Genomic DNA, 27791 nt, shown 5'->3' on the forward strand with positions numbered 1-27791 from the left:
ATTTGCTTTTGATACTATTGATAGTTTGGATCAGTTCAGATATATCGATTGGTCTTAAAAAGAATGAATTCGAGAACACTCCTGAATTGGGGAGATAGGAAATGGGATCTTTTTGTGGCAAAATAGTAGAAGTTATATTTTTACTCACATTAACGAAATATTCGTTTAGATTTTCCGGGTCTGGAAGGGCAAATGTTTGAACTGCGTGAGTTCTATTTCGAAGATCGTTTATTATGGACCAAGTTTCTTTTGCAACACTTTTAGAGCTTTCCATACGATTTTGATAGTAGGTTTTTTTAGCTGATTTGATGAGTTTTAGATAGGTTACCCTGTACTTGGTGATATATTGAGTGACAGAGACGTTGGTAGCAAAATTCTTGATATACAATAGCGAGCGCATATTTTTGGCTGATATGCGGATACCTTTGGTAGCCCAGGGTTTGTGATGTTTTGGCTTAATTGAAATTAAAAAAATGCCTTATTGAAGATAGAGACAAGCTTTTCTATAAAATCGTTGAAATTATAGTCCACGTCCGCAGAAGGAAAATGCCACTCAGAAGTTAAGCATAAATTTTTGAAATTTATGAAAATTCCGAGCGGAAAAAATCCTACCTAAACGTCGGGTTTTCGAGGAAGGTTTGCTGAAGATGTTAAACTTCGTAAATACTGCTTCATGATCTGATAATCCCGCATTAATAATTGTAGAGCAGATATCAAGGGGTGAGAAATCTGAGACAATATAGTCAATTATGGTAGATGGAGTTTTTGTAATGCTTGTAGGAGAATTAACGTGCATTGAGAGACCATATGATTCAAATATGTTGACCAAGGATATTTGGGTAGCACAAGCAGCATCATAATTAATGTTGAAGTCCCCACATAGAATTTTTCTGCTTCTATGAGGCAAGTCATCTAACAAATTTAGCAGGTTCTGAAAAAATAGTTCCACAGGGAGTCAGGTGATCTATAGATGCAAATAATGTAAAGATTAAGATTTTTATTATAAGCTAAGGAAAACTCAAAGAAGGCTTCATTTAACAGAAAGTCATATTTTGTAATCAGAGAAAAATCATTTTTTTCTAGAAAGAATTAGGGTGCCTCCATGAGCTGAACTTGGACGATCGTACCTAGCAATTGTGGTATATTTTTCTACAAAAAAAGGCTCGTTGACTTCAAGCCAGTGCTCTGTAACCGCAACAATCGGGGGAAATCCTAATTCTTCCAGAAACAAAAATAATTCGTCAGTTTTATTTTTTATAGAACGAATATTAATCAGAACCATACTAAAGTTGTCATCACTAAAATTATTCGAGGTTTCTAGTTCCTCAGAACACGTCGTGTTATTTAAAAATTTCGTCTTGGAGAGCTAGTAGAATAATAATTTCGGTGACATTCCCTTGATTTTTGTAGATGTATGATTCTTTCTGAACTTAGAAAGGACCTATAAGCAACAAGATCAGCAACAAGATTTTAGAAAGTTTGAAGAAGATTTCAAATCGTCATAGGAAGTTCAATCAAATCGCCATTAAACTTTTTATGATGATTTGAAATCTTCTTCAACCTTCCTAAAATTTTTAATCGCGATTATATCTAAACAATGTTATTTTTAGTTATCGGGTTTTCGCTCAAACCCCTCGCATAGTTGATTGAAATATTATTCTCGAATATTATTTCAATTGTCTGGGGTAGTTTTTCGCTTCAAAATTAATCATGAAAAATAAATGGATGACAGACGACATCTTGAAATTGATGAAACAACGTCGACTTATAAAATCTAGTGAAACAGAATATAGACACCTACAGAGAAGAATTAAAAATGAGATCAAATTAGCCGAAGAAAAATCGATGAGACAATGCTGAGACGAAATGGAGGATGTGATATCTAGGCACGAATTATTCGTGCACGGTAGTATTCGTAGGTATGTGCAGAGAAAAGTAAAAGATATGGGCAGTATATTTAGAAAACTAGTTTCCTCTGTACTCGTGGACAAAAATAACAAAATTAATGTAATTGAGAAACAAATAAGAAAAGAGTATCAGCTGTATACATCAGAGTTGTTTGAAGATGGCAGCAATAATATCGCCGAGTTCTACCAAAATTGTACTGACGGTCCAGGAATTAAGACATCAGAGGTAGAACATGCTATAAAAAATGCTAAAATTAGAAAAACTTGTAGTCCAGATGATACACCAACTTAGTTGCTGAAGCTAATAGATGAAGACAACATAAAAGTATTTGTTCCAATATATCGAAAACTATTGGAGATTTTTGAAGATCAACATGTGGCATCCTTATGGTAGTAGTAGTATCTTAAGAAAAAATTATAGTGAAATTTAGACACCCCATAAAATTTTTGTGGAGGTTTTGTTCTTTAAACCCCCCCAAACTTTTGTGTACGTTCCAATATAATTATTTTTGTAGTACCATTAGTTAAACACAATGTTTTAAAATTTCTTTTGCCTCTTATTACTTTTTAGAAAAGTCAGTTTTTATCGAGATCTTTTGCATTATTGTCAAATCCACCACATATTTGTATATGGCTAAGTACGATTATGGAGACTTGATAATAATAGGAAAATTTATTTATGATTTACATTTTTAGGTATATTTTGAACCATATTAAAAAAGAAGCCACATCTCTATAAAACGTGCCTTATCGAAAAAATACAAAGAACCAAAAAAGTTTTTAAAACACTGTGTTTAACTAATGGTGTCGCAGTTTAAGGGAACAAAACGACCATAAAAATTTTATGGGGTGCACAAATTTCACTACAATTTTTCTTTAAAATATTCCTGCCATAAAAATTCCACATGTCCATTTTCAATAAAAAATCTCTAATAGTTTTCGATATATTCGAAAAAATCGTTTTTCATTTTGTAACTTCAAAGGGCTGTAACTTTTTTATGTGCATATTTTTATTAAGGTAAGTTAGGTTCATTCGAACTATTTTTGGTCCCAGAATAGGTGATTTAATTTATGACCTGTATTTTTGTTACACCCTGTATAACAGCGAAATAATTCCCACAGATTGGCTCAAATCCATGTTTGTAGCAAAAACAAAATGCGATAAAATTCTCAGAATTTCGATTAATTAACCTAATGAGCCACACTCTTAACTTTACAAAAAATTAGACGCAAATGCGAAGAAGATCTCGAAGATACCCAATTTTGTGTTAGAAATCCTATGGGGACCAGGGAGGCACTTTTTGCACTAATCAATAAACATCCTATTACAGAAATGCCGTGACCAAATAAAATATGTATTTGCATACTTCGTGGCATTCTACAAGGCATTCAATAAAGTACAGCATGTAAAATTGATGCAGATGCTGAAAAATGTGGGAATTTGATATGACAAAGATATTCGTGTCATTAAAAACTTGTACTGGAATCAAACTGCTATCGTAAAAATTGGAGATAACTACACCGACGAAATCCCCATACAATGAGGAGGCAGACGAGGTTAAATTTTTTTGCCAACATTGTTCAATGTTTACTCGGATTTGTTATTTAAAAAGGCACTTGAGAGACATCCATATGGAATAAAAGACAACGGCGAACTACCTAATGTGATTAGATATTATGCAGACGATACAGTAATTCTGTCAGATTATATTAAAGGCCTCCAAATCGTGCTTGATCGTATTCACGACGTAAGAAAAGAAATTTCCATAAAATAAACTCAAACAAAACCAAATTTTCAGTTTTTATTTATGGCCCACATCCAAACCTTCTTCTTCAAGTGCCATTTTCGCGACGGAGGTCAGCAATCATCATAGATATTCGGACTTTGGAGACGTTTCCTCTGAAAAGTTCGTTTGATGTACATCCGTACCATTTCCTCAGGTTGGGCAGCCACGATATTCTGCGTCTTCCTATGCTTATTTTTCCTTAAATCTTTCCCTGCATAATCGTCTATATGCCCGTCGAATAGCCCATCGTCTTCTAATGAACGGTAAGACGACATCAAGAAAGAACAAGGCGAAAGCTCAACGGAATATCGACGAAGAATGAAATGTTCTAGGTACCTCTTTTTGCCTAGAGGAGATAAGAGGCGCGATTCACCAAATGAAAGATAATAAAGCGGCTGGCCTGGACGATATACGAACAGAACAAATAAAGAACTTTGGACTAAAAACCGTAGAGTGGCTCGTAAAAATGATGAATTGCTGCATCCGTATATTACAAATTCCCAAAATCTGGAGGAAAGCTAGAGTGGTAGCCCTCTTAAAACCAAGGAAGGATCCGGTGGATACAAAGAGTTTTAGACCTATCTCTCTTTTGTGCCACCGTTTTAAGGCATTTGAAAGAATGATACTGAACCGGATCGCTGAATATATGGAGACTAAAATTATTCGAGAACAAGCAAGATTCAGACCCGGAAAGTGCTGCTGCAGTCAAATTTTTAATCTCACCCAACATATTGAAGATGGTTTTGAACGAAAAAAAAAACAGGAGTAGCGTTCATAGAGCTAACTGCCGCGTATGACACAGTTAACCATCAACGGCTACTCGCAAAACTCTACAAAGGATTTCCGACTAACAAGGTTAGTGAAATGTTTCCTCCAGAATAGACGCTTCTACGTGACGCTCCAGTCCAAGAACAGTCGGTGAAGGGACCAAAAAAATGGACTACCGCAGGGAAGTGTCCTCGCGCCGATTCTATACAACATATACACCAACAAACAAGGCAATTTATTTACGCTGATAATAAAGCTGTGGCATCTCAAAGAAGAACCTTCAATGAAGTCGAACTGAAAGTGACAAATGCCCTGGGAGACTTAGCTCTATACTACGATAAAAACCATCTGAAACCCTATCCCACAAAAACCCAGGTATGTGCATTTCACCTTAGAGCAAGCATGCCCGAAGGCCGCTGGAAGGTGGAATGGCGTGGTCAGATGCTGGAACACAACGAGACGACAAAATACCTTGGCGTCAATCTAGATAGAACTCTGTCTTACCGATACCACTGTCAAAATGTCAAGAAGAAAGTAAATGCCAGAGATAATATCATCCGCAAGCTAACTAATACAAAATGGGAAGCACAACCACACACTCTCCGCACTTCTGCCTTAGCATTATGTTTTTCGGCCGCGGAGTTTGGAGCACAAGTATGGGCAAACTCTGCTCACGTAAAGAACGTCGACGTGGCTCGGTTGAAATGAAACGGTTCGTATAATATCGGGTTGCCTGAAATCGACACCTATCGAAGAGGTATACACCATAGCTGGGATTTCTCCACCACCTATCAGGAGGAAGGTCACGTCAGAGGTAGAACGAAAAAAGCAGGAGATGAACCAAAGACACCCCTTATATGACCACCAAACCCAGCCAAGCAGACTAAGATCTCGGAAAAGCTTCCTGGAAACATCAAGATCCATCCCGAAGCGCCAGAGACGCGCCGAATAAACCTACGGCAAGCGTCAGCTACCGCGACACATTTTCCTCCGTCAGAGAAAATGGCTGCTGGACACAATTTACCGCATCCGACTTGGAAAGCGCTAAACAGACTAAGAACCGGCGTTTCTCGTTGTGCTAGTAACCTGAAAAAATTAGGATACCAGGAGGACGATACCTGCGACTGTGGCGCGGTTCAAACCAGCCGGCATCTACTATCATGCACAGAGATGAGAGAGACCTGCACAGAAGAAGATTTAATTATAGCAAATGACAGGGCCATCTATGTGGCCAACCATTGGAAATACAGAATTTAAAGTTGTTGCTGTTCCGAACACGGAAAGTAAGTACTTGACAATGTCATCATTAACTTTAAAGAGATGGCTTTTGGATGTTCTTGGATAACTGTTACTTTGTATAATTGCAAATTATTAATTCAGTTAATAAATATGATAATTTTTTCACTAATTGTGTATTCAGTGATTGTAATAATTTATATACTGTACAACAAAAACTAATACTCAATCAAGAAAAGAGGAAAAGCGTTAAAGTGATTGTTTAATAATATATTGTTACTATGGAACGCTTACAATTGTGAACTTCTTTAAAAACAAAATACTTGGATCACAGAATGTATGTAAATATCCTAGCCAATTATCTGCTTGGATCGTCCATAAATAACAAACAATTAACTTTTTATTAAGTTTACGTCTTAAATCAATTATTTATCAAATACACTATCAATATTATTTAATCAACAACTCAAAATATTCCCGATGTCATGTCCAATATTTAAAATTGTCATTGTCTTGCCATCATATTCTATTTGACTCAGTATCTTGCATGACTAGGATAGCGAATGTTCGATTTGGAAAATATCACCACGGACATGGTGTCAATTTTTTTCAAATGCTGAGATATCTAATAAATATTTTTAAAAAATTTAAACGCAGAATGAAAGACTAAATTATTGTCGAGGGCAGAAAGTCCCTTAGAATAAATAAAAAGTTTCTGTTGATCAAGATATTTGAAATTAAAAATCACACTACATTTTCTCTTAGTTTTTCACCCCTGTAACTTATTAAAATAAACATTACAGAAGTTTTCAGGGACTTTCAGCCCTCGGTAAGAACGTAATCTTTCATTGTGCGTTTAAATTTTTCAAAAATACTTATTAGTTATCTCAGGATTTGAAAAAAATGAATCCAATTTAAATAGCATCAGATACGAAACTACGTACCCATCCCCTTAAATGAGAATATTAGATATATTTTTTAATTTTTTTAATAAATAACTAAAAGTTTATATACTTAAAATTCATATTTTATAAGTTAATTATTATTTATAAATATTATATATTATACCATTTTAAACAACCGTGGTATTAAAAAGTACTTTTCTCTACGGCCGTGCTAAAAGAGCTAATTTCAAGCACGCATTTAGTTTCCGAAAGTTGCACTTTCCTGCACGGCGTGCGTGTAAATACATTTTCCCGCACGGCGTGCGGGAAAGTAAAATACCTTGTAATATGGCATTATAATATATTATAATACATGCAATATACTAATATTTTAGGTATAATTTACAATTTTATTTCTTTATCTTAATGTGTTCATGTTTTAGCGTGCATTGTAGTCCTGTCGCCAGTGGGGGTATAACGGCCTCCTTAATTCAGATGGACAACCAAGTTTTTTTTATGTATTTTGACCCGTAGAACACGAATTTTTTTGGTAACAGTCGATCCGGATGTCGATAAGATTTGTTATAAACAAAGAACTTGAGGAGTCACATAACAGCGATTTTTCGCAAAACAAAACATTGTTTTGTATTTTTTGGGTCATTCTAAGTAAAAAATGGTTTTACAAGTTTTTTCGCTGGATGCATAGTTTTCGACATAAACGCGGTAGAACTTTCAAAAAATCGAAAAATTGCAATTTTTGAACCCGAATAACTTTTGATTGAAAAATAAAATAGCAATTCTGCTTACCGCATTTGAAAGTTCAAGTCAAATTCTACCGGTTTTGATTACTTTGCTTGCTAAAAATTAATTTTTTTATTGTTAAGCAAAGCTATAAACACATAGTCATTGAATGATGTTTTCAATGCATTTCCCATTTGAAATCGAACGAGTAGGCGCGCATACAGACCATTTCTACGTCGTAGATTACGTACATTACAACGCATGCATTGGGCACGGGAAACACTATGTGTTTATGGCTTTGTTTACCAAATAAAAACTTAATTTTTAGCAATGCAAATAATCAATACCGATAGAATTTGACTTGAACTTTCAAATGCAGTAAGCAGAATTGCTATTTTATGTTTTAGTCAAAAGTTATTCGGGTTCAAAACTTGCACTTTTTCGATTTTTTGTAAGTTTAACCGCGTTTATCTCTAAAACTCTGCATCCTTCGAAAAAACTTATAGAATCGTTTTTTGCTGAGAATCACCCAAAAAATTCAAAAAAATGTTTTGTTTTGCGAAAAATCGCTGTTATGTATATTCCTCAAGTTCTTTTGTTTATAACAAACTTATCGACATCCGGATCAACTGTTACCCAAAAAATTCGTGTTCTACATGTCAAAATACATAAAAAAACTTGGGTAAGTCCACCTGAATTAAGGATGCCGTTGTACCCCCCTGGCGACAGGACTATTGTGCGCGATAATTTGATGAAATAAAATTATTTTGACATAATATTTAAAAGTCAGATCAGTAGACAATTACAATGGTTTTAATCGTCGTCATGGAAACTAATATCGTCGTCGTGGTAACCCATTATATTAAAAGTTTGGTTTTGACAACTTTGTCAAAGAATTCATTTGTGTATTTCACTTCTAAATAAAAATTGATATAACTTTATTTTTTGTGGCTTTTTTCCAAACGTACGGCCCTAGAAAAAATATTGTTCCTAACTCATGCGCAAAATGTCTTCCCCGCACTCGACTGCTTGCTCTAACTCCGCTATCGCGTCGTTCGGGTCAACGGCAGTCTCGTGCATGAAAGTATCACTTTCCGCACTAGTTAGGAAAATAACTATTTTATACTAGTGTAATTTTTGGAATTATAATTTTAACAGTTATTACACCTACTAATGTAATTTGTTGATTATATGTCATCACCATGACAACGCGAAAGTTAAGGATATTTAATTATATCAAAGTGTGCCAAAAAACAGTGCGAAAAAGTAAATCCCTTTTAAAATACATTGTTACTTCACGCACACTTTAAACCCTTCACGCACTGCTATCTATAATGACAGTTTTCACAAACTAAAAACTTATACATAATATGACATAGAGTAGATTATTGTTATTTATGAAACGCGATATTTAGAGCATGAGCGACCACTGAGCGAGTGCTGTACATCGCGTAAGTTCGCGAAATTTACTTCAAGCACTGTTTCATACAATATTTTATCTACGATAATCAAATAAAAATGGAATTAATTTATATCCTACAATTTTTAAAACTTTAACATTTAAAAATTATAACTACTTTCAAACCACGAAACTGTCAAAACTTTTGTTGTAATTTATTGCTCATATTGCCGTCACCATGACAACGCGAAAGCTAAGGATATTTGATTATATGAAAGTGTGTACTTGATTATAATATTATGTAAACAGTGCGAAAAGTAAGTCCCATTTAAAAAACATTGTAACTTGACGCACACTTTAAACACTTCACGCATTGCTATCTATAATGGCAGTTTTCACAAACTAAAAACTTATACATATTATGACATAGAGTAGATAAAGTACTTTTTTGTTATAGTGTAATTTTTGGAATTTGAAGCATTTTATATTGTCAAATTATTTGATATTATCTCCTATAAATAATAAAAACGTTTTATTATAAAAAAGGTTTTTTTATAAAAGTGTAATTATTTATTATAAGTAGGTGTTTTTTTTTGTCAAAAACAGTTTATGATCTTTACATGATATGAACTCGTTTCGATAAGACAGGGCTTATGCATGATCTTGCAGATCTTTTTTTTATTGTTAGATATTACTGATCAAGTGGCATGATAATGTTCATGCAATCGACAGTAAATCTAAAAAATGAATCAAGATGTATAATACCGAATATTAGATAGTATAAAAGAGTATAAATAAGTATAGGGGAACATACAATGGTATCTATCATTTTGAAATTAGGTGTTAAAGGTATGATTAAACATTTTTTATTAGTATTAAATGGGGGTAGCTTGTGACAAATATTTTTAAATCTTTACCTGTACCACCTAACCATTTATATTTTGCTACAATAAATGTTTTCATTGATATTTTCTATTTTTTCTTTTGGTTCTAATTTGAGCTCTTGTATATCTAAAACTGCTCATTTTTTGCTTTTGCGATACACTTTGATGATGTTTGTTTTCAAATGTTTCCCGTTCATGTTTCTACACAAAAGTACAATTTATATTGTTCTGAAATTATTTTCTTGTGGAGCCTTAACGTAATTTACTCCAAAAAAAGTTAAGTTAGGCTTTTCATTTTAGTGGGGACTTTCTAATTTTAATTTAACTTTCCATTTCCAACAATGTTTTGTTCCGATTATAGCTCCAAAATTACTTACTTTTACGTAAGAAATCCAAAGCTGCAATAAAAAATGAGGGCTCCTATTTAAGATTTTAACCCCCCATCCTACCTCCGTGAGTGGTGTTTGATGTCATTTGACAGATTTTTAATAGTTATTTATGATATAAGTGTTAAAAGTACACGTTTAAGGCACGCATGTGAAAGTTTTTAGATGGATTACACACAAGTTTTTAGATGGACCTGATATCGTAAACACGAACGGAGTTATTAAAAAAAAATAACATTTTTTAAAAAAAATTTTTAAAGATTATTTTTTTCACCTGTCAAATTCTGACGTTTTTGCTTTTTCAGCCAATCACCACGCGTCGTTCTAGCCAATCATTGAGTGTAATACTGATAAAACAGCCTCTTCCTTGATAAAACCGTCTCTTCCCTGATAAAACTTAAGGTACCCTAAATTTCACATAATACGTACATACCTAATATTTCACAGATGCCCGTATTTACTAATAATACATATTGGTTCACAAAATAATCTTTTCAAATACCACTCGTCCTCTAAATTTTGCTTGATAAATTTTTTCGTTTTCATACTTAAACTTTTTTATTTAGGGTAAAATCACTCAAACAAACCGAAATGGATAAACTCACTCGTCCTTCGGACTCGTGATTTTATCATTCGGTTTGTTTTCGTAATTTTACCAAATAAAGAAATTTTCGTGAAAACAAAAAAATTTATCGATAAAATTTAGAGGACTCGTGATATTACCTTTGATAAATTTTGAAAAAAATTTGGTGCATAATTTTAACGCTATCAACATATTCGGGGGCTCATTTAATAGATATTTTTAAGTACTTTGACAAATGTTTCATAAGTTTATGTTATAAAATGCATCAATTTCCCGTTATTTCAGCTTGAATACTTAGAGTTTTTTACTCGCCGAAAAAAATATACATTTAATTACCTATAACTCACTTTTAGTTAACAATAAAAGGTTTTTGTATTAAAGAGTTTATTTCGTTTTTAATTAGCTTCAATTTTGATAATAATAGCTTTTTTGTAAAAACTTACACTTTTTGAGTTATCGATGAAAAATTGGTTAAAAACATGCATTTTTCTCAAGATAAATTAAAATCTTTAATCTTTAATAACTCAAAAAGATTTGATTTTTTTTAGTAGCTTTATATAACAAAATTTTACTTGAAATTTGTCCCTCTATCGAATTATGGGGTTATTTTTAATAAAATAATTTTCACCCACGGGAAGGGGTGGTATCCGCCCCCAGGGTAAAAGCGCAAGTTGGCACCGTGTCACCTTTGTTCCTTGAGATATCCTCTAACCACTCACCAATTTTCATGCAAATCGATGGAGGTTCAACAAAATCGGAGGTAATAGCTCATATCCACCTTCAGTGACTCCACTATACGGTTGATACGAACTGCAGTGCCTTAAAAATATTTTAAAGCACTAGTGCCTTAAAGTAGCATTTTTGACGCTCGTATGGAGTGCTAAAAATTGCATTTTTTACACAGTTGTAGAAAAATAATATTAAACACGTATTTTGAACATTTTTAACGGATGTTCATTGCGCGAAATATTGTCAAGTTATTATTTAAAATTTTATAATTACCCCTCACCCCTCGACGTGCGGGGCCGTGTTTGGTATCATTCGGTACATTTTTTTAAAATATTCAACACGTACTTTCAGTTTTTAGATCTGATGTTCATTTCAAAAAATATTCGCTTTTTTTTGTGTAAGTCCATTTTCTTGGTCCTCGCTCAAATCGCTATATTACCAGAGAACGGTAGTTCTCGCCAGTGGCGCACACCCAAACCCCCCTACATGCGACACTATATTATACACGAAATTTTCGATTTTCTAAATCTGACTGAATTGAAAATTGGGCCAACTCCCATCTTAAAGGTTCAGAAAAAAACTCACCCATGCATATGTCAACCATTCATTTTGTTTCAAGGGCGGGGATTTTACGACTCTTCCTATTTATGGTCTGTTTTTCGTTCTCGTCCCCAAAACTCCCAAAAGCTTAAATAATTTAATCCGGACTTTGCGGCTTCTAATAGATTTCCTTTCCAACACATGTTAAATTTTGAAAATCGATCATACCATTCAAAAGTTACCGAGCTCAGAAATATGACTAAATTTTTATTTAAAAAAGGGAGAATGTTTGTAGATATGTAGGTATGTATGTCTGTGTGTGGAAAAGTTAAACCGATTTGAATTTTTTTTCTGTGTTTGAAGAGGTTAAGCCGATTTAAAATTCAAAAGTTAAACCGATTTGAATTTTTTTTTTCTGTGTTTGAAGAGGGGGTCAAGGTCGATTAAGAACCGGTGTAGTTTGTGACTTTTGACCACCCATAAGCCAGCTATAGGACTTGGTAGGTACAAAATGGCATATTTTTGGGTGGTATATATCTTCGGATCAAGAAGAGACAGGAGAACCGCAAATACATCAAATCAATAGTGTTGAGTTAAGCTTTCAAATGGTGTCTAAGGCGTTATAATAAGATATACACACGGCTCAGTATATCCAAAAGACTGAAAAACTAAATTTTGAAAATTTTGGTTTCTCGACAATTACTCAAAATTTCAACCTACGAATTGCGCCAGTAACTAAGCGTTTGTAGAAGGACTCTAGACAAATCTAATGGTGTATACCCCATATCCAGGAAAATTCGAATTTTTAAGTAATATTCTTCATAAGTATGATCAAATTTATTTCCTATGGGAAAAACGGTTTGTCAAGCTCAATAATTTCTGTAATAGCTTTAGTTATCATACCTGACCTTAGATTCATGAGATACTGCTGATCAATATGTTTCAAACTCATGTTTACTGATCAAGATCGGTTAAGCCGTTTAAAAGTTATTAAGCTACAAAAGTATAATCCAATTACCGATTATTCCCGAAATGGTTTATGTAGTTCCCGAAATGGTTACGACGCTTAATTTGATCTGGCAACGGGCAATCCGACTTCATTTACCGGCCATCTCAATATTTTTTTTTCAATCTATTTCGAATAGAAAAAAATCTAGTGTACACTCGATGGACACTAGATCATTTGGGAGATAGTGCAACAAAGGTGATCATTTATAAAGCGTAAAGTGTAATATAGGAACATTGAATTCAACTTCATACATTTAATTTATAAATAACTTTGACAAACTCCTGATACAAGGATAAAAAACCGCTAAACGCTGTAAAAATGCGTGGCGCATACAATTCCAGCTACAAAAGATCTAATATGAATATTACGTGGCGCGAAAATGTATTTTCATTTTGATGCAAAACAAAATTCTAGTTTTATTTTAAAAGATTTTTCCATCATAATATTTTGCTAAAGGACATCGCATACATCTTATGGAAAATATAATGTCACTCAAATTCAATAAAATTTATACGAATAGATTCGTTTTAAATTAACGGTCAAATCTTATCATTGCGCCAACTCCATATTTTCAATAATAAGAGCAGAAATTGATATAAATAAATCTGAAATCAAATGGATACGTACATAAGTGAGAGAGAGAAAAAATATTTTATAATACCCAAATTGTCGGTATTCCATAAATCAGCGGATTAGTTTGACTAATCCGCTAGGCCCAGCGGGGTTTAAGCTCTTTTGAATAGCACCCAGAGCAATAGTGATTGTAACTGACACTTTTACTGACTCCAAAAATGTGATTTCGATAAACTTTAATTGCAATTTGCGCCGTAATTAATCATAATTAAGAGTTGGCGCAATGATAAGATTTGACCGTTAATTTAAAACGGATCTATTCGTATAAATTTTATTGAATTTGAGTGACATTATATTTTCCATAAGATGTGTGCGATGTCCTTTGAAGTAAACGCGTCACAAAAGAGTTTCAAAATTCAAAGTGTATCAAAGTTACTCTTTGGCGCGTTTACTTCAAATTTAGCAAATATTATGGAAAAATCTTTAATAAAACTAGAATTTTGTTTGGCATCAAAATGAAAATACATTTTCGCTCCACGTAATATCCATATCAGATCTTTTGTAGCTGGAATTGTATGCTCCACTCATTTTTACGGCGTTTAGAGGTTTTTATTCTTGTTTTTGAAATACACATTGATGATTTCGAGTTTTTTCTACATCCAAAAAATTTTTCTAGGTACTAAAAATTTTAATATTGGTCTATTTCTGATCTTGTTTTTTTTTGTCTATCCTTAAACTAGATATTTAACGTCAGTATTCTTATAACATATTGCTTTATTTTTAGGTGTTTAAAAATGAGGTTCCTTATTCTACTTGCCGTATTGGCTGTAGCTGTGAATGCTACATCAATCCACCAACAATGGGCTACATTTAAGGTATGTTATTTTTTGTTATTATTATCAGCATCAGCCATGCAAATTTATTAATGAAATTTGTGTTTTGTTTATTTGATTTGAGGCAATGCCTTGCTACTGCGTAAAGTCGTCTTAAAGTATTGACAAAATTATTTTTTTGTATTCGAATGACAGCGGCATTACATAATAATAATATATTGTTCATAAACATATAATGTATTGATTAATGCTGCCAGTACATATACGTGATTTTATGTCAATTTAGGTAAAGAGAAATAAATAAAAATAATTACTCTATAAAAAGGACTTTTTTCAAAATAAATTAAAAATTGTCAGTGATGCCAAAAATCTTAAATAATAAAGAAATATATATTTTGATTTTCTGAATATTTTGCAGTTTTGGTTTTTCTATAAGATAAAAATTGGTCAAGAAATGGCTGTTCAAAATTTGCATATACTCGATATTAGTGACTTATTCAAGCCCTTTCAAGTACAGCTCTTTCAAAACTAAGCACCTTGAACTGTTGAAACTTACATGTCATATAAACAATACGTAAGTAAAGTAACTAACTTGTGAAGCGGAAATAATTAATTTCATTTGCTGATTTCCTAGTAAGATTGTGATTTTCACGATTTGCTTTATTTTGAGCGTAACCTGCTTGATTTTGCTGTGAGATACTTTAAAAACAAAAATAAAGCTTTTTTAAATAATTTAAAAAATTATGATGAGTTTTTCCCGAAAAGTGCTTCATCTTTTGTTATTGCACGTTGACATATTCGATTTGAAATTTTACGAATAAAAAACTACTTTTCATTAGCTACAACTCTGCTTCTACTGGATCTGCAGACTTTATCAACATTTTTTTCACTCTTATATGTTAGATTTTTTTCAATAAAGTACCAACTTTTTAAGTTTTTTGCAAAAAAACGTCAAAAACATTGTTGTTTTGCTGAAAAATTAATATAGTCACTCGCAAATAATTCGCAGAGTTGACTTAGTGAAAAAATTGTAGGTATTAAAGGAAAGGTTCTTATTCAGTTTCTCTTTCCATACTTATTTTGTAACCGTAACTTTTATTTTTTTCATCCATCAGAAGGGATCATAACCACTCCCAGGGCAAAAGCACACATCGGTAGAATATCACTTTTTTTCTTTGACATGTTAACTATGTGTATGCCCAATTTCGTGTCAATCTAGGCGGTTCCTTAACATTTAGAGGCTTTGTAATATAGACCAAGTGGATGTAATAATGAACTTACTATACTACTTACTAATTTCAATTATTCTGTTTTTTTTTTGTTATTTCGATAAAGCGTCGTTGCGACTTACTGGCTTGAGGCGACTTTGTAGCGTATCAGATATTGGTGTTAACTTTATTTTTTAAAACCATAGGTGAATTTAATTAAAAAGTTATATAAAATATCCCCTACGATATAACTCTGTAAATAGATCTTCAGTTGTGACATAATATATTATATTATTTTTTTCCTCTAGGTAAACCATTCCAAGAAGTACGGACATCTTAAAGAAGAGCAAGTTCGCTTCCAAGTTTTCTCTAAAAATCTCCGCAAAATTGAAGAACACAATGCAAGATACCAGAATGGTGAAGTATCCTTCTACTTGGGTGTTAATCAGTTCGCAGATATGACTTCAGAGGAATTCAAGGCTATGCTTGACTCCCAACTCATTCACAAGCCTAAGCGAGACATTACATCCCGCTTTGTAGTTGATCCTCAATTGACTGTTCCAGAATCAATTGACTGGAGAGAAAAAGGCGCAGTTAATCCCGTAAGGGACCAAAGGCAATGCGGATCATGTTGGGCATTTAGTGCAGTAAGTAAAAATTAATTGTTACATTTTTATAATTTACCATGTTTGACTTTAAGTCCAGTTTACTTCCCTTCAACATATTTATATACAATATATTTATTAAATTTGATAAACAAAAATATGAAGTTAAATGCTTCCTCCTTTCTACGGATAGTTTGAGAGCTTACGTCAAAATAGGGGTATATTTATCCCGGCACCTGCCACGTGGCTTTGCAAGGCGCCAACTGCCACGTGGGGATCTCACAGCACCCCTTAACAATTTTCTGTGATCCACTTGTTTAAAAAACAAAATAATGTGTTGAGTAACACAAGAATATAAATAAACATGTTTTATTAACTTATTAGCCACTAATATGTCACAAAAGTTGAAAAATAAAATGAAAAAGGTGTTATAAGCAAATTAGCAAGTACCAAACCATAATAAATGAAGTCAAGTAAAATATCTAAAAAAATTAAGATATAGTGAGTATAGAGTCTATATTAATAATTTAAATCAGTTATTTCAATACAAAATGTAAATTTGACCTGTTTATATCAAAAATACAAAAAAAATTTAAAACATAAAGTGCCAGATGATGACACCCCAATTCGACTTTAGAGCTATAAGTTCAGAATGACACTAAATAACCACTTTAAACACTAACACATATATACTATATAATATTATAGAAAGCTACTATGACGCACAGCTCGCTTACCAAACTTGAAATACCAAATATTTGATAAAAATATGTTATGGGGTGCTGGTAGATACCCACGTGGCAGGTGCCGGGTTAAATCAAAATTGTCGGGCCTGTATTTAATTTAACTGCACGCGTCCTTTATTTCAGTAAACGACAATAATAAATGAAGCAAAATTGGGCATACGTATATGCTAAATTAAAGTTGCTTTTATTACAGGACGACATAAAAATCTTTTCAATAACTCTCTTCTTCTTCTTCTTCCTCCTCTTCTTCTTTTTCTTCTTTTTCAAGTGCCCAATTCGTTACGAATGTTGGCTATTATTATTGCAATTCTATTTTGCTTACGGCACTTCTGAATAGTTCGACCAACGTGACCCCGAACCACTTCCGCAGATTTTGAAGCCACAAGTGTCATCTTCTGCCTTGCCCTCATTTAATGTTTATTTTCGATGGATAAACAATTTTAATGGACTGTACTTTTCATGTCTCAATATGTGGCCTAGATATTCAAGTTTTCTTTGTTTGATTGTGCTCTCGATTGCTTCCTCTTTTCCGATTCTGTGGATTACCTTTATGTTAGCGACATGTTCGGTCCAGGATATACAAAAAAATGCGGAGGTACACCTACATTTCTAATACTTCTAGTTTTTTCATGAGCGTCTCTTTCAGTGTGCAGCCTCTAAACTCTAAACCATATCCATAGTAAGATCGGAAAAATATAGAATTTAACTAGCCGTAGTTTTATAAGAAAAGACAAATTCTTGCTTATGAAAAGAACTTTCATATATATTTTTAAATGCTGCTCTAGCTCTTTTATTCTCGCCTCAATTTATGTGGCCTGTTTCTATTTTACATTTATGTTGGTGCCAAGATTCTACATGGTCAACTAGTATGTTGTTTATCCGTAAATCTCGAGCAGGTTGTTGCTTTTTGCTTATCAACATCCATTTTGTCTTCTTGAAGGTGAGGAGCAGACCGTATTCCTCACTAACTAAATTAACCCTTTTCATTACCTGTTGTAATAATTATTCATCTGTGCTACAGCAAAGAGTTACCGTGTCATCGTCATATATAGTCCTTTAACTCACCGTTTATTTTTATGCTCTCATTTTCATTTTCGATACATTTTTTAAATAATACATCGGAATAAATAGTACTACATAGGAGTACACTTCTTTTGATCTCCACGTTTTTATGAAGTTTATAGATCATTTTTGCTCTTGCTGTTTGGCCCCAATATAGGTATTCGACTACCTGTCTTTCGCAGAATAGCTAATAATTGTTCACGATTACCATTATAAAATGCTTTTCTAAAATCCGGAAAGCACAAACACACAAACTTATCAACGTCTCCACGCAGCTGTATAAGCACGTGGAGAGCGATAAGTGCCTCTTTACATATTCTGTAAATATTCTCTTTATTCTGTCACTGAGTAAAAGGAAAATTTTTGACTGTTTGGTATCTTTCTTGTCGGATAGTAAAATATTATTGTAATTAGTTATAGGTATTTGTAAAATATGTTAAAAAAAATATTAAAAAAATAAAAAAAAATAAAAACACGGAACAAAAAAAAATAAATAAAAAAAATTAATAATAAAAAAAATTAAAGAAAAAAATCACTAAGAGGATTTAAACCTCCGCGGTGTTGAACCGGGTTGACATCCTTTCGTAGTGACAAAAAAAACAAAACAAAAAACAAAACAAATAAAATACAAAAAAGAATGGATTTGTTTTAATATAAACATTAATATTTTTATTTGTAAAATGTATACACTATGTGTTCTTGATAAACATTAAGTAGTATAATATATTTATATTGATTAACATAGTATGTACATTAGCTGTAATGAGTAGGTAAATAAGAAAAAAAAATTGTAATATTATTATAATAACCAAGTTTCACTAATTGGCAATATCTTTAATACATATACTTTTGATTGAGACTGGCTGAATGACCATAGTCCAAGCCAAAAAAGAAAAAAAAACTGCCTCTTTAGTTCCAAGTGCTTTTCGAAAGCCAGACTATCTATCCATATAATATAATATATTCAGATTTATCATATCATTCTATGAATGATTTTGGTGAACGCTTTAGGTGAAAAACGTCAACTTTTTTGACAAAAAAACCATATGCGGATATTTGAATTTTTATTAATTAAACGCGAAACTACAATATATTATTTATTTAATTTATTCACCAAAATCAAAATCAACTAGTCCGCATATGGTTTTTTTTTTGTCAAAAATTTGACTTTTTTCAATTCTCTAGTAGTTTTTACGTCAACGTCAACCTTTTTGACAAGTAATCATAGGCGGAATTTTGAATTATTATTAATTAAATACCAAACTATAATTTTATATTTATTTCATTTATTCATCAAAATTAACTTAAACTCAAACAAAATTAGCATGACTGAATAGGTATTTTCAATACCTTTCAAACGAGGTATCACTTGCCGTAAGGTCCCGTTTAAAATTATTGGTCAAAGTGGCTCTGTAAAGTCATCTGTCACTATTACGTCACCTGTCATGACTAGTTAAGAAGCTTACATCCGTTTATTTCCTCCCTCTAAATTTCACTATTATAGGTATAACCTTTCAAAAGATACGAGGGGTGTACGGACTTTTGACTAGCACTGTATAATATTATGCTGTTAAAAGGTACCAGATTATCAAGGAATTGTTTGTATTATTATTTCGCAGAGTACATTGCCTGGACCTGCTGCCTTAATGTTTTTAGTGCTGCATGCAATGGCATCTTCTATCTCCAATTTAAGGATAGAAGATCCTGCTTCTCCTTCTCCATAGAGTGATCATCGGTTCTGTCCTCTGCAAATAATTTTTATGTAGGATTTACACGTTTCTAAGGTCCCTGATAGCCCCCAAATAAGATTTCCATGGCTATATTTTATGCTGTTGGATAACTTATTGAAATTCTTCTTGTTTGTCATTAATTATTTCTTGTATATATTGTAACTGTCGTACGCTTTTTCTCATGAGGATCTTTCAGTGCGTCACAGTTTTTAGATTTCTTTCTAACGCATTAAATTGCATGTGACAGAAAAAAATGCACGTCGGTGACTTACCTTTTTTTCTATCATTTGTGACGCACTGAAAAATGCTCATGAAAAAAAGCATATTTACATTTTTGTTGTTCTATTTCCCTGCATTCGTTGAAAACTATTTTTTTAGTTCTTCTCAAATTTGTGTTTATATTATTTTGTGGATCTGCTGGTATTTTTCTGCGTGTTTATTCTTAAATTTACGTCTTTCATCCATCATGTCCATTATCTCATCAGACGTTTTTCATTGACATATATAAAATATATATGTTTAAATATACTTACTTACTTACTTAGTCCGTCCTCTTGTACCTTACGGTGTCGAGGTAAGTGGAGAAATGAGACGTTTCCATGCCTTTCGGTCGGTAGCTAGTCTTTCTGCTTCTTTCCACCCAATATTTCTTTTTCCGCAAGCCTTTCCAATATTTGCATTCCACGTTCTTGCTGGCCTGCCTCTTCGTCGTTTGTTGTCAGATGCCGCTTTCCATACCCTCTTTATATTTCTACCTTCACTCATTCTCGCCATATGTCCGAACCACGATAGCTGTTTCGTTTCAAGTCTTTCTAAGGTCCTTCCAACACCGCACCTTTCACGTATGTCTTCATTTCTTATACGATTACGTCTGGTCACCCCTAATACCGCACGTAAATATCGCATTTCGCATGCTTGAATTTTACTACGGATGTTATCGTTCACTGTCCACGTTTCACTACCGTAGAGTAGCACCGGCTCGTATACGGTTTGAAATACTTTCATTTTTGTTTTCAGGCTTACTTCGTTGCACTCATTACCCTGCTGCTTATTTCTGGTTCTATATTTCCTTGTCCATTCATTGTTGATCCTAGATACTTGAAGTCCTCAAATTGTGTAATGGTCTCATTATTCAACTTAACATTTATATTTTCTTGTGTTTTCGATATTACTAAAGCTTCTGTTTTTTCAATATTTATTTTTATCCCAAATTTCTTAAAGGCTTCATTCTAAACATTCACATTCACTTGCAAGTATTTTTCTGATTTTGCCACAATTACCAGGTCATCGGCATATATCAACACTGACACGTAAACTTGTTGAAGTTTATACACCCCAACCCTAGTTATTTGTACCTTACCCCTGCATTCTTTTGCAATTTCGTCCATTAGAGTGATGAATAACAAAGGACTCAGAACACCACCTTGTTTTACACCTGTCCTTGTGTAGAATTCTAGAGATGAGCAATTGTTCGTTCTTACATTATTACGTGTACATTTATATATACTCTTTTTTGCTTGGATTAACTTCGGTTTCACATATCTACGATTTAATATTTCCCAGATCTTGTTACGTGGCGCCCGATCAAATGCTTTTTCGAAGTCCACAAAACAGAGAAACAACTTACTGTTATGCTCTAGGGCTTCTTCTGATAACTGTCTCACCGTGAATATGAGATCGGTTGTACCTCGTCCTGGCCTAAAGCCGCATTGGCTGTCATCCAGTGTGGCCTCGATATTTTCTCGCAGCTTTTTCTCTAGTATTATTTCGTAGATTTTACTAGCAACTACCAACAATGATATTCCTCTATAGTTAGAACACTTAGGTTTATCGTTTTTTTTAGCAATGGTAGAATAGTTGCAAGCGTCCAATCTCTAGGTATGCATCCGGTACGCCAACAGCTCCTTATGATTTTCCATAGTAATTGTAAACCTTCTCCTTCCATATATTTAACTAGCTCAGACTTAATATTATCGTGTCCTGCAGCCTTGCCATTTTTTAATTTTAAAATTGCTTCCCTGTATTCTTCGTATGTTATGTCATCATCATCTTGTTGTTCATTTAAATTGTACTCCTCCCTGTCATTCTCTATTTCGTTGTTGTCTCCCATTAATAACTCCATAAAATGTTCTCGCCATCTTTCGGTAATCTCTTCATTTTTTAATAATATGTTACCATCTTTGTCCTCTAAATCTGTTACTCCGTTTGATTTCTTTTGTCTTAGATTTTTTAAAGTCCTATAAGCAACTTCGCTTTACCCTTATTATCGCTTTCCATTTTATTTCCAAATTCTTCCCATTGACGATTCTTAGATTCTTTAATTTTATTTTTAACCAGTATTCTCTGTTCCTTATATTCTTGATAATTACTTTCACTTTTATTGCTTATATACTTTTTCCACAATTTTTTCTTCTTCGAAACTTCCAATTTAATGTCATTATTCCACCAAGCTGTACCTTTCAAATATCTTCCTTTCGTTACACCACATACTTTACTCCCGGTTGCATACACCAGCTCCTTAAAAATATTCCATAATATTTCTATATCCTCCACATTTTTCCAATTTGTTTTTCGTATTTCTTCATTTAATTTACGACAGTATTCTTTCCTAATATTTTCAGACTGAAGTTTGCATACTTATGTTTAAATATATTAAAATGTATTCTTCACGTATTTATTGTCATTCTATTTAGGTATTTTATATTTATTTTATATTCTATTTGTTCTATATTTTAGGCTGGTGCTCTTGAAGGACAAAGATTTTTAAAGGAGGGCAAACTAGAAGTACTGAGTACTCAACAGTTAGTAGATTGTTCCCGTGATTACAAAAATGAAGGCTGCAATGGTGGTTGGCCTCATTGGGCATATGACTACATCAAAGATAATGGCCTCTGTCTAGAGTCTAATTACAGGTATCAAGGATATGACGGTTACTACTGCAAAGAGTGTATTCCGGCTATCAAAAAAATCAATGGCTATTCATCTATAAATAAAACTGAAGAAGCACTTAAGGAGGCTGTAGGTAAGTTTCCAATAGGTCCTTTATTATGTGGCAGGTGATAATTGTTTTAACTAATTAGTTTATAGGGTTTTGATTCGCATGCACGATGATTTTCGATAACATTATTTCAATAAGTATGAGAGTCAAAAAATAATTTTTTGTTATTGTAAGATCATTCATAAGTCCAATTATTGGTCTTCATAAGTCTTAGGTTTTCCCATAACGTGACCAGAAGTAGGACCTGAAGTTAACATTTGAATTATTGTTATATACAATTTCTGACTTTGGGTCAGTTGATATATGATTTCACTAATTTTGTTTCATTTTTGCCAAACTTCCGTTTATAACTTTTTAACCGGAAATGACCGGAAATCAATACGCGTCGCTTGATATATCACGTGTACTATTTCTGCGACAATAATGTTTTTTTTTCCATAATCATCACTACGATGATGGTTATTACAATTAAAATCTGGTCATACTTGACCAATGAGCAATTTTAATCTAACCTAAATTATTACTGTTCCTTAAAATTAGGAGCTTGCCCCATAGCGTCTCTTATCTTACCTAACAAGATAGTGCACTATTCTAGCATACACACTAACGCGCACAAGCACTATGCTTTGCTTTTCACTATCACCTATCACTTAAACTATTTCAAAAGGCTTTGTTCTCTTCAGTCTTCTAACTTGCTCAGTGGTATCGAGGAGCTGGATTGCCTTACTATTCTGGTGCATATGAAGTCGTTGCTCGTTACTTCCTGCCATCTTCTTGATGATTATATCCACAGTTTCCATTCCTAGGTCTTTATGAAGATCACTGTTCGTCACATACCAAGGAGCATCTACAATATTTCTTAGTATTTTGTTCTGGAATATTTGTATTACTGTTATATTACTTGGTCTAGTACACCCCCATAGTGGGCATCCATGTCCATACAGGTCTCAATATTTGTTTGTAAATTAGTAACTTATTATACATAGACAATGTGGAGTTTCTTTCAATAAGCCAATACATTTTTTATATCTTCTATTTAGTTCTTCCCTTTTTTTCTTAACGTGCACCTTCCAGCGTAGTTTTGCATCTAAAATTATACCCAAATAATTAGCAGTATCTGCATATGGTACTTGGATATTGTTGATTATAACTGGTATATATTGTATTTTTTTGTTGGTGAAATTAATATGGACAGATTTAGCTTCATTCAGCCTGATTCTCAATTTTTTTTGTCCATTTATGAATTTGGTTAACTGCTTTTTGGACTTTGTCGCCTCTTCACTTGTCGTCCCTACTGCTTGAATAGCTGTATCATCAGCAAAGGTGGTAACTGTGTTGTCTTCCAGTACAGGTATATCACACGTGTGTAGTAGGTATAGGACCGGACCCAACACACTGCCTTTTGGAACACCTGCTCTAATTTCTTTTAAGTCTGAGAAGCAGTCTTCTTGCTTAATTCTAAAATTTCGTTCTTTGATGTATGATTGTAAAAGTTTTGCGTATTGTATAGGTAGAAAACATTTTAGTTTATATGTTAAACCTTCATGCCAGAATTTATCAAAAGCCTGTGCAGCATCAAGGAATACAGTTGAACAGAGTTTCTTTTCTTTTAGGGATCTTTCGATAATATTTGTGATTCTGTGCACCTGGTCAATTGTTGAATGCTTATTTCTAAATCCGAATTGATGTGTCCGTATCAAATTTCTTGCTTCAATAATTGGTTTTATTCGCTTGAGGAGCAGTTTCTCAAACAGCTTCGATATTACAGGAAGCAGAGATATCGGTCTGTATGACGAAACCTCATGTGCTGGATTTCTGGTTTAGGAATCATAATGACTTCCGCGCTCTTCCATATCATTGGTACATATTTTAATCTGAATGAACCGTTAAAGAGGTTTGTTAATTTTACGATAGCTCTTCGGGGAAGATTTTTCAACAGCTCACCCGTAATTAGATCATAGCCCGGAGCTTTCTTCGGATTAATATTTTCCCTTATTTCTTCAAGCACTTCTTTTGGTGTAATTACAGGTCTGGATCCCGCGTATGAAAAAAAAGTTGAATAATAGCAAGCTGAAAATTTGTTAATAGCTTAAGGGCGTCTAGTCGGACAAACTTTGATATATGGGAACACTGGAACAGGGGAAGTTTTAATTGTGGAACAGGTTAAAAATTTGGAACGGTCAGACCACGAAAACGGCACATACATTTTGTCCGACAGAACAGACTTAAACTCTCCGAACAGAGATTAAACTCTCATGCAAAAATCAGACTGCTATTTATCACCAAATGGGCGTTTTAATGAGTGGAACATGCAGAATATGTCAAATAACAGGAATTATGACAGGTGATAAAGAGCACTCTGATTTTTGCATGAAAGTTTAATCTCTGTTCGGAGAGTTGAAGTCTGTTCTGTCGGACAAAATAAATGTGCCGTTTTCGTGGTCTGACCGTTCCAAATTTTTAACCTGTTCCACAATTAAAACTGCCCCTGTTCCAGTGTTCCCATATATCAAAGTTTATCCGACTAGACACCCTTAAGCTATTAACAAATTTTCAGCTTGCTATTAATCAACTTTTTTTTCATACGCGGGATCCAGATCTATTAGCCCAATTTCTTTCTCTAATTGAACAGGTTCCTCCCATCTTTCATCATCCCCTTGAGATTCATTTGGTTTGAATGTATTTTCAAGATGTATGGCAAATAGCTCTGCTTTTTGTGCACTACTTCTGGCCCAGTTACCATTTTCTAGTTTAATAGGAGGACAGTGCATAATATGTCTTTTCGATCTTTTAGTAGCTTTCCATAAAGAATAATCTGTACTACCGTCATCTGTTAGCTGCTGTAAGTAAGAATTAATCGAGTCATTCTTTAATTGTAGGATAGTTCTTTTGAGTTGTTGACTTGCACGATTTAGTTTAGACTTATCTTGAAGAGACCTTGTTTTTTTCCAAATTCTTCTCAGTTTTCTTTTTTCAATTATCATGTTCCTTATTTCCCTTGGACAATTGTTTCCTTTTAGCCTAGGTTTCAGTGTAGGAGTGTTTTCCCATGCTGCTTGCTGAAAATTTATTCTCTCTTCACGGCTCAGCTTAAAACTTACCCAATCCGTCTATTTGTTTGTTAAAGTGGGGTTGTTTTGTTTTTTAATAATCCTGTCACTCATGGTTAGTACTATAGGGGAATGATCAGAAACAATAATACTAAAAGCGTATATTTGTTCTGCAGCGCTAAGGGCTTTGGAAGCGCCCAAGATCAGCTCTAAGCTGGTTATTGAGTGCAAGAGAGCTCAGAATGATGTTGCTATAACCAACAGGGTTAGATTGGTAGGGGTACCGGGACACATAGGTGTGGAACGTAACGATCGGGCTGACACCCTGGCAATACGGGGCTCATCCTCTCTGCCTGTGGGACCCGATCCTGTGATTGAAGTGCCCTTCAGTATCGTTCGGGGTAGTCTCACGGAGCTTCTTCTGCGGAGGTTCTAGGACTCCCGGGCCAGTTGTGGAGATATGATATAGGCTAGGCTCCACATAGTGGGGCCAACCAAAAGTCTTACAGCCCAATTTCTTCTACTAGATCGTAGAAAATGGTCCCTGGTGGTCAGTATGCTCACCGGCCACTGTAGACTCTGACTTCATCTGCTTGGACTAACGGATGGCTCACGGTGCCGTCTATATAATGAGAAGGAGGAAACCTCCTCACATCTTCTCTGGGAGTGTTCGGCATTGGCCTATCGGAGGTGGCAGATCCTGGGATCGGTATCTATACAACAGAGCCAGGTGATAGAGTTGTCTTTTAAGAGACTTGTGGCTTTCTGTGAGGCTTTAAAGTTTCTGGGGTAGCATGGGAGCTCGGTATAGCAGTAAACGTCGAAGACCAGGTTCTTATGGACCTGGTCTGTAAGATAGGGGTGATACAATGGACCCGACGTAGGAGGCCTAAGTGTCTGAAGGGCTCACAAGTGTGCCCTACCCCGATGTACCACAACCATATATTTGTTCTCGGCTTTTTGAGACACGTCGCGTAATAAATCGCTTGCACTATTTCAGAGACAGTAGTTTCGGTTGAAACTCTGAAATCAGAAGCAAAATATCAAATTTCTCACCTTTAATACTATCTTTGGGTTCTAAGCTTTCATTCGACACGTCATTTGTCGTTCTGATTGTTCTAATAACGGACGAGTTGTGTTGACGGCCGGACAGACAGACTTATAATTTAAGGTTTTCAAATTTTAATGTTTTATTAACGACCCGGCCTCCCTTTATATTATAACCTTTTATTCGATACGTTATTTGTCATTGTCATTATTATTGTTCTAAAAATGAAGGGGTTGTGTTGTTGGGCGGGCAGAGAGACTTATAATTTAAGGTTTTCACAGTTTAATACTGTAAACAATATTCTCAAACGCAGTAGTAATACTGATATATTATTATGGTAATTTTTAGGTACGGCTGGCCCAATTGCAGTATGTGTCAACGCTAATGACGACTGGCAACTGTACAGCGGGGGTATCCTTGAGAGCCAAAGTTGCCCAGGCGGCGAAAGTATAAACCATGCAGTTTTAGCTGTTGGATATGGTTCAGAAAATGGTAAAGACTTTTGGCTTATCAAGAATTCGTGGAACACTTATTGGGGAGAAGAAGGTTATTTGAGAATAGTACGTGGTAAAAACCAGTGTGGTATCAATGAAGTGGCCGATTATCCCCTCCTATAATTTTAAAAATTGTTATGCCTTACAGTATATATAATGAAACATAAATAAAAATGTTATAACTTTACGTGTTGTGTTTTAATTCGTTTCACTTTTAATATAGTCACTAACTAATCAACTACTATATATCACTAACTTAACAACTTACTAAAAATTAAAAAAAAAAGAATGTAATATGGATACTCATAAACAACAATTAAATAGTACTAGACAAGGCGGAAACGGCGGGTTCGTTGGAAAAAATATTCCCATGAGATATTTTTGCATAATCACATTCGTGAGACATCCCAGAATAAGGTTCAATAAGTCGCCCACGTGAAAAGTGGGCCAATTTTTTTTTAACAATTTTTTTTTAATCAAATTGCAAAAATGAATATTTTTGGCCTGGACTATTTTTTTAGGTTTTTTGGACCATTCTGAACAAAAAAGCTCTCTTATAATTTTTCTCTAAAGTTGATCTTTTTCGAGTTA

General features: G+C 33.8%; 2 protein-coding genes across 2 annotated transcripts in view; both read left to right on the forward strand.

Annotated features, from left to right (window-relative positions):
- The window catches only part of LOC114337705 (uncharacterized), a 153328-nt gene extending 125941 nt beyond the window's left edge, over positions 1 to 27387 (forward strand). Inside the window, exons 13-14 of the mRNA XM_050659192.1 lie at positions 22347 to 22632; positions 27055 to 27387. Of these exons, the coding sequence (XP_050515149.1) occupies positions 22347 to 22632; positions 27055 to 27323 (555 nt within the window). The 3' untranslated portion in view covers positions 27324 to 27387. The remainder of the gene's footprint in view (positions 1 to 22346; positions 22633 to 27054) is intronic.
- LOC114337706 (cathepsin L-like proteinase) overlaps positions 9545 to 27791 on the forward strand; it is a 52567-nt gene continuing 34320 nt past the window's right edge. Inside the window, exon 1 of the mRNA XM_050658138.1 lies at positions 9545 to 9571. The gene's annotated coding sequence lies outside the window, so the exon portion shown is untranslated. The remainder of the gene's footprint in view (positions 9572 to 27791) is intronic.

The sequence above is a fragment of the Diabrotica virgifera genome, chromosome 8 (assembly GCF_917563875.1).
Source record: "Diabrotica virgifera virgifera chromosome 8, PGI_DIABVI_V3a".
NCBI classification, from domain to species: Eukaryota; Metazoa; Arthropoda; class Insecta; order Coleoptera; family Chrysomelidae; genus Diabrotica; species Diabrotica virgifera.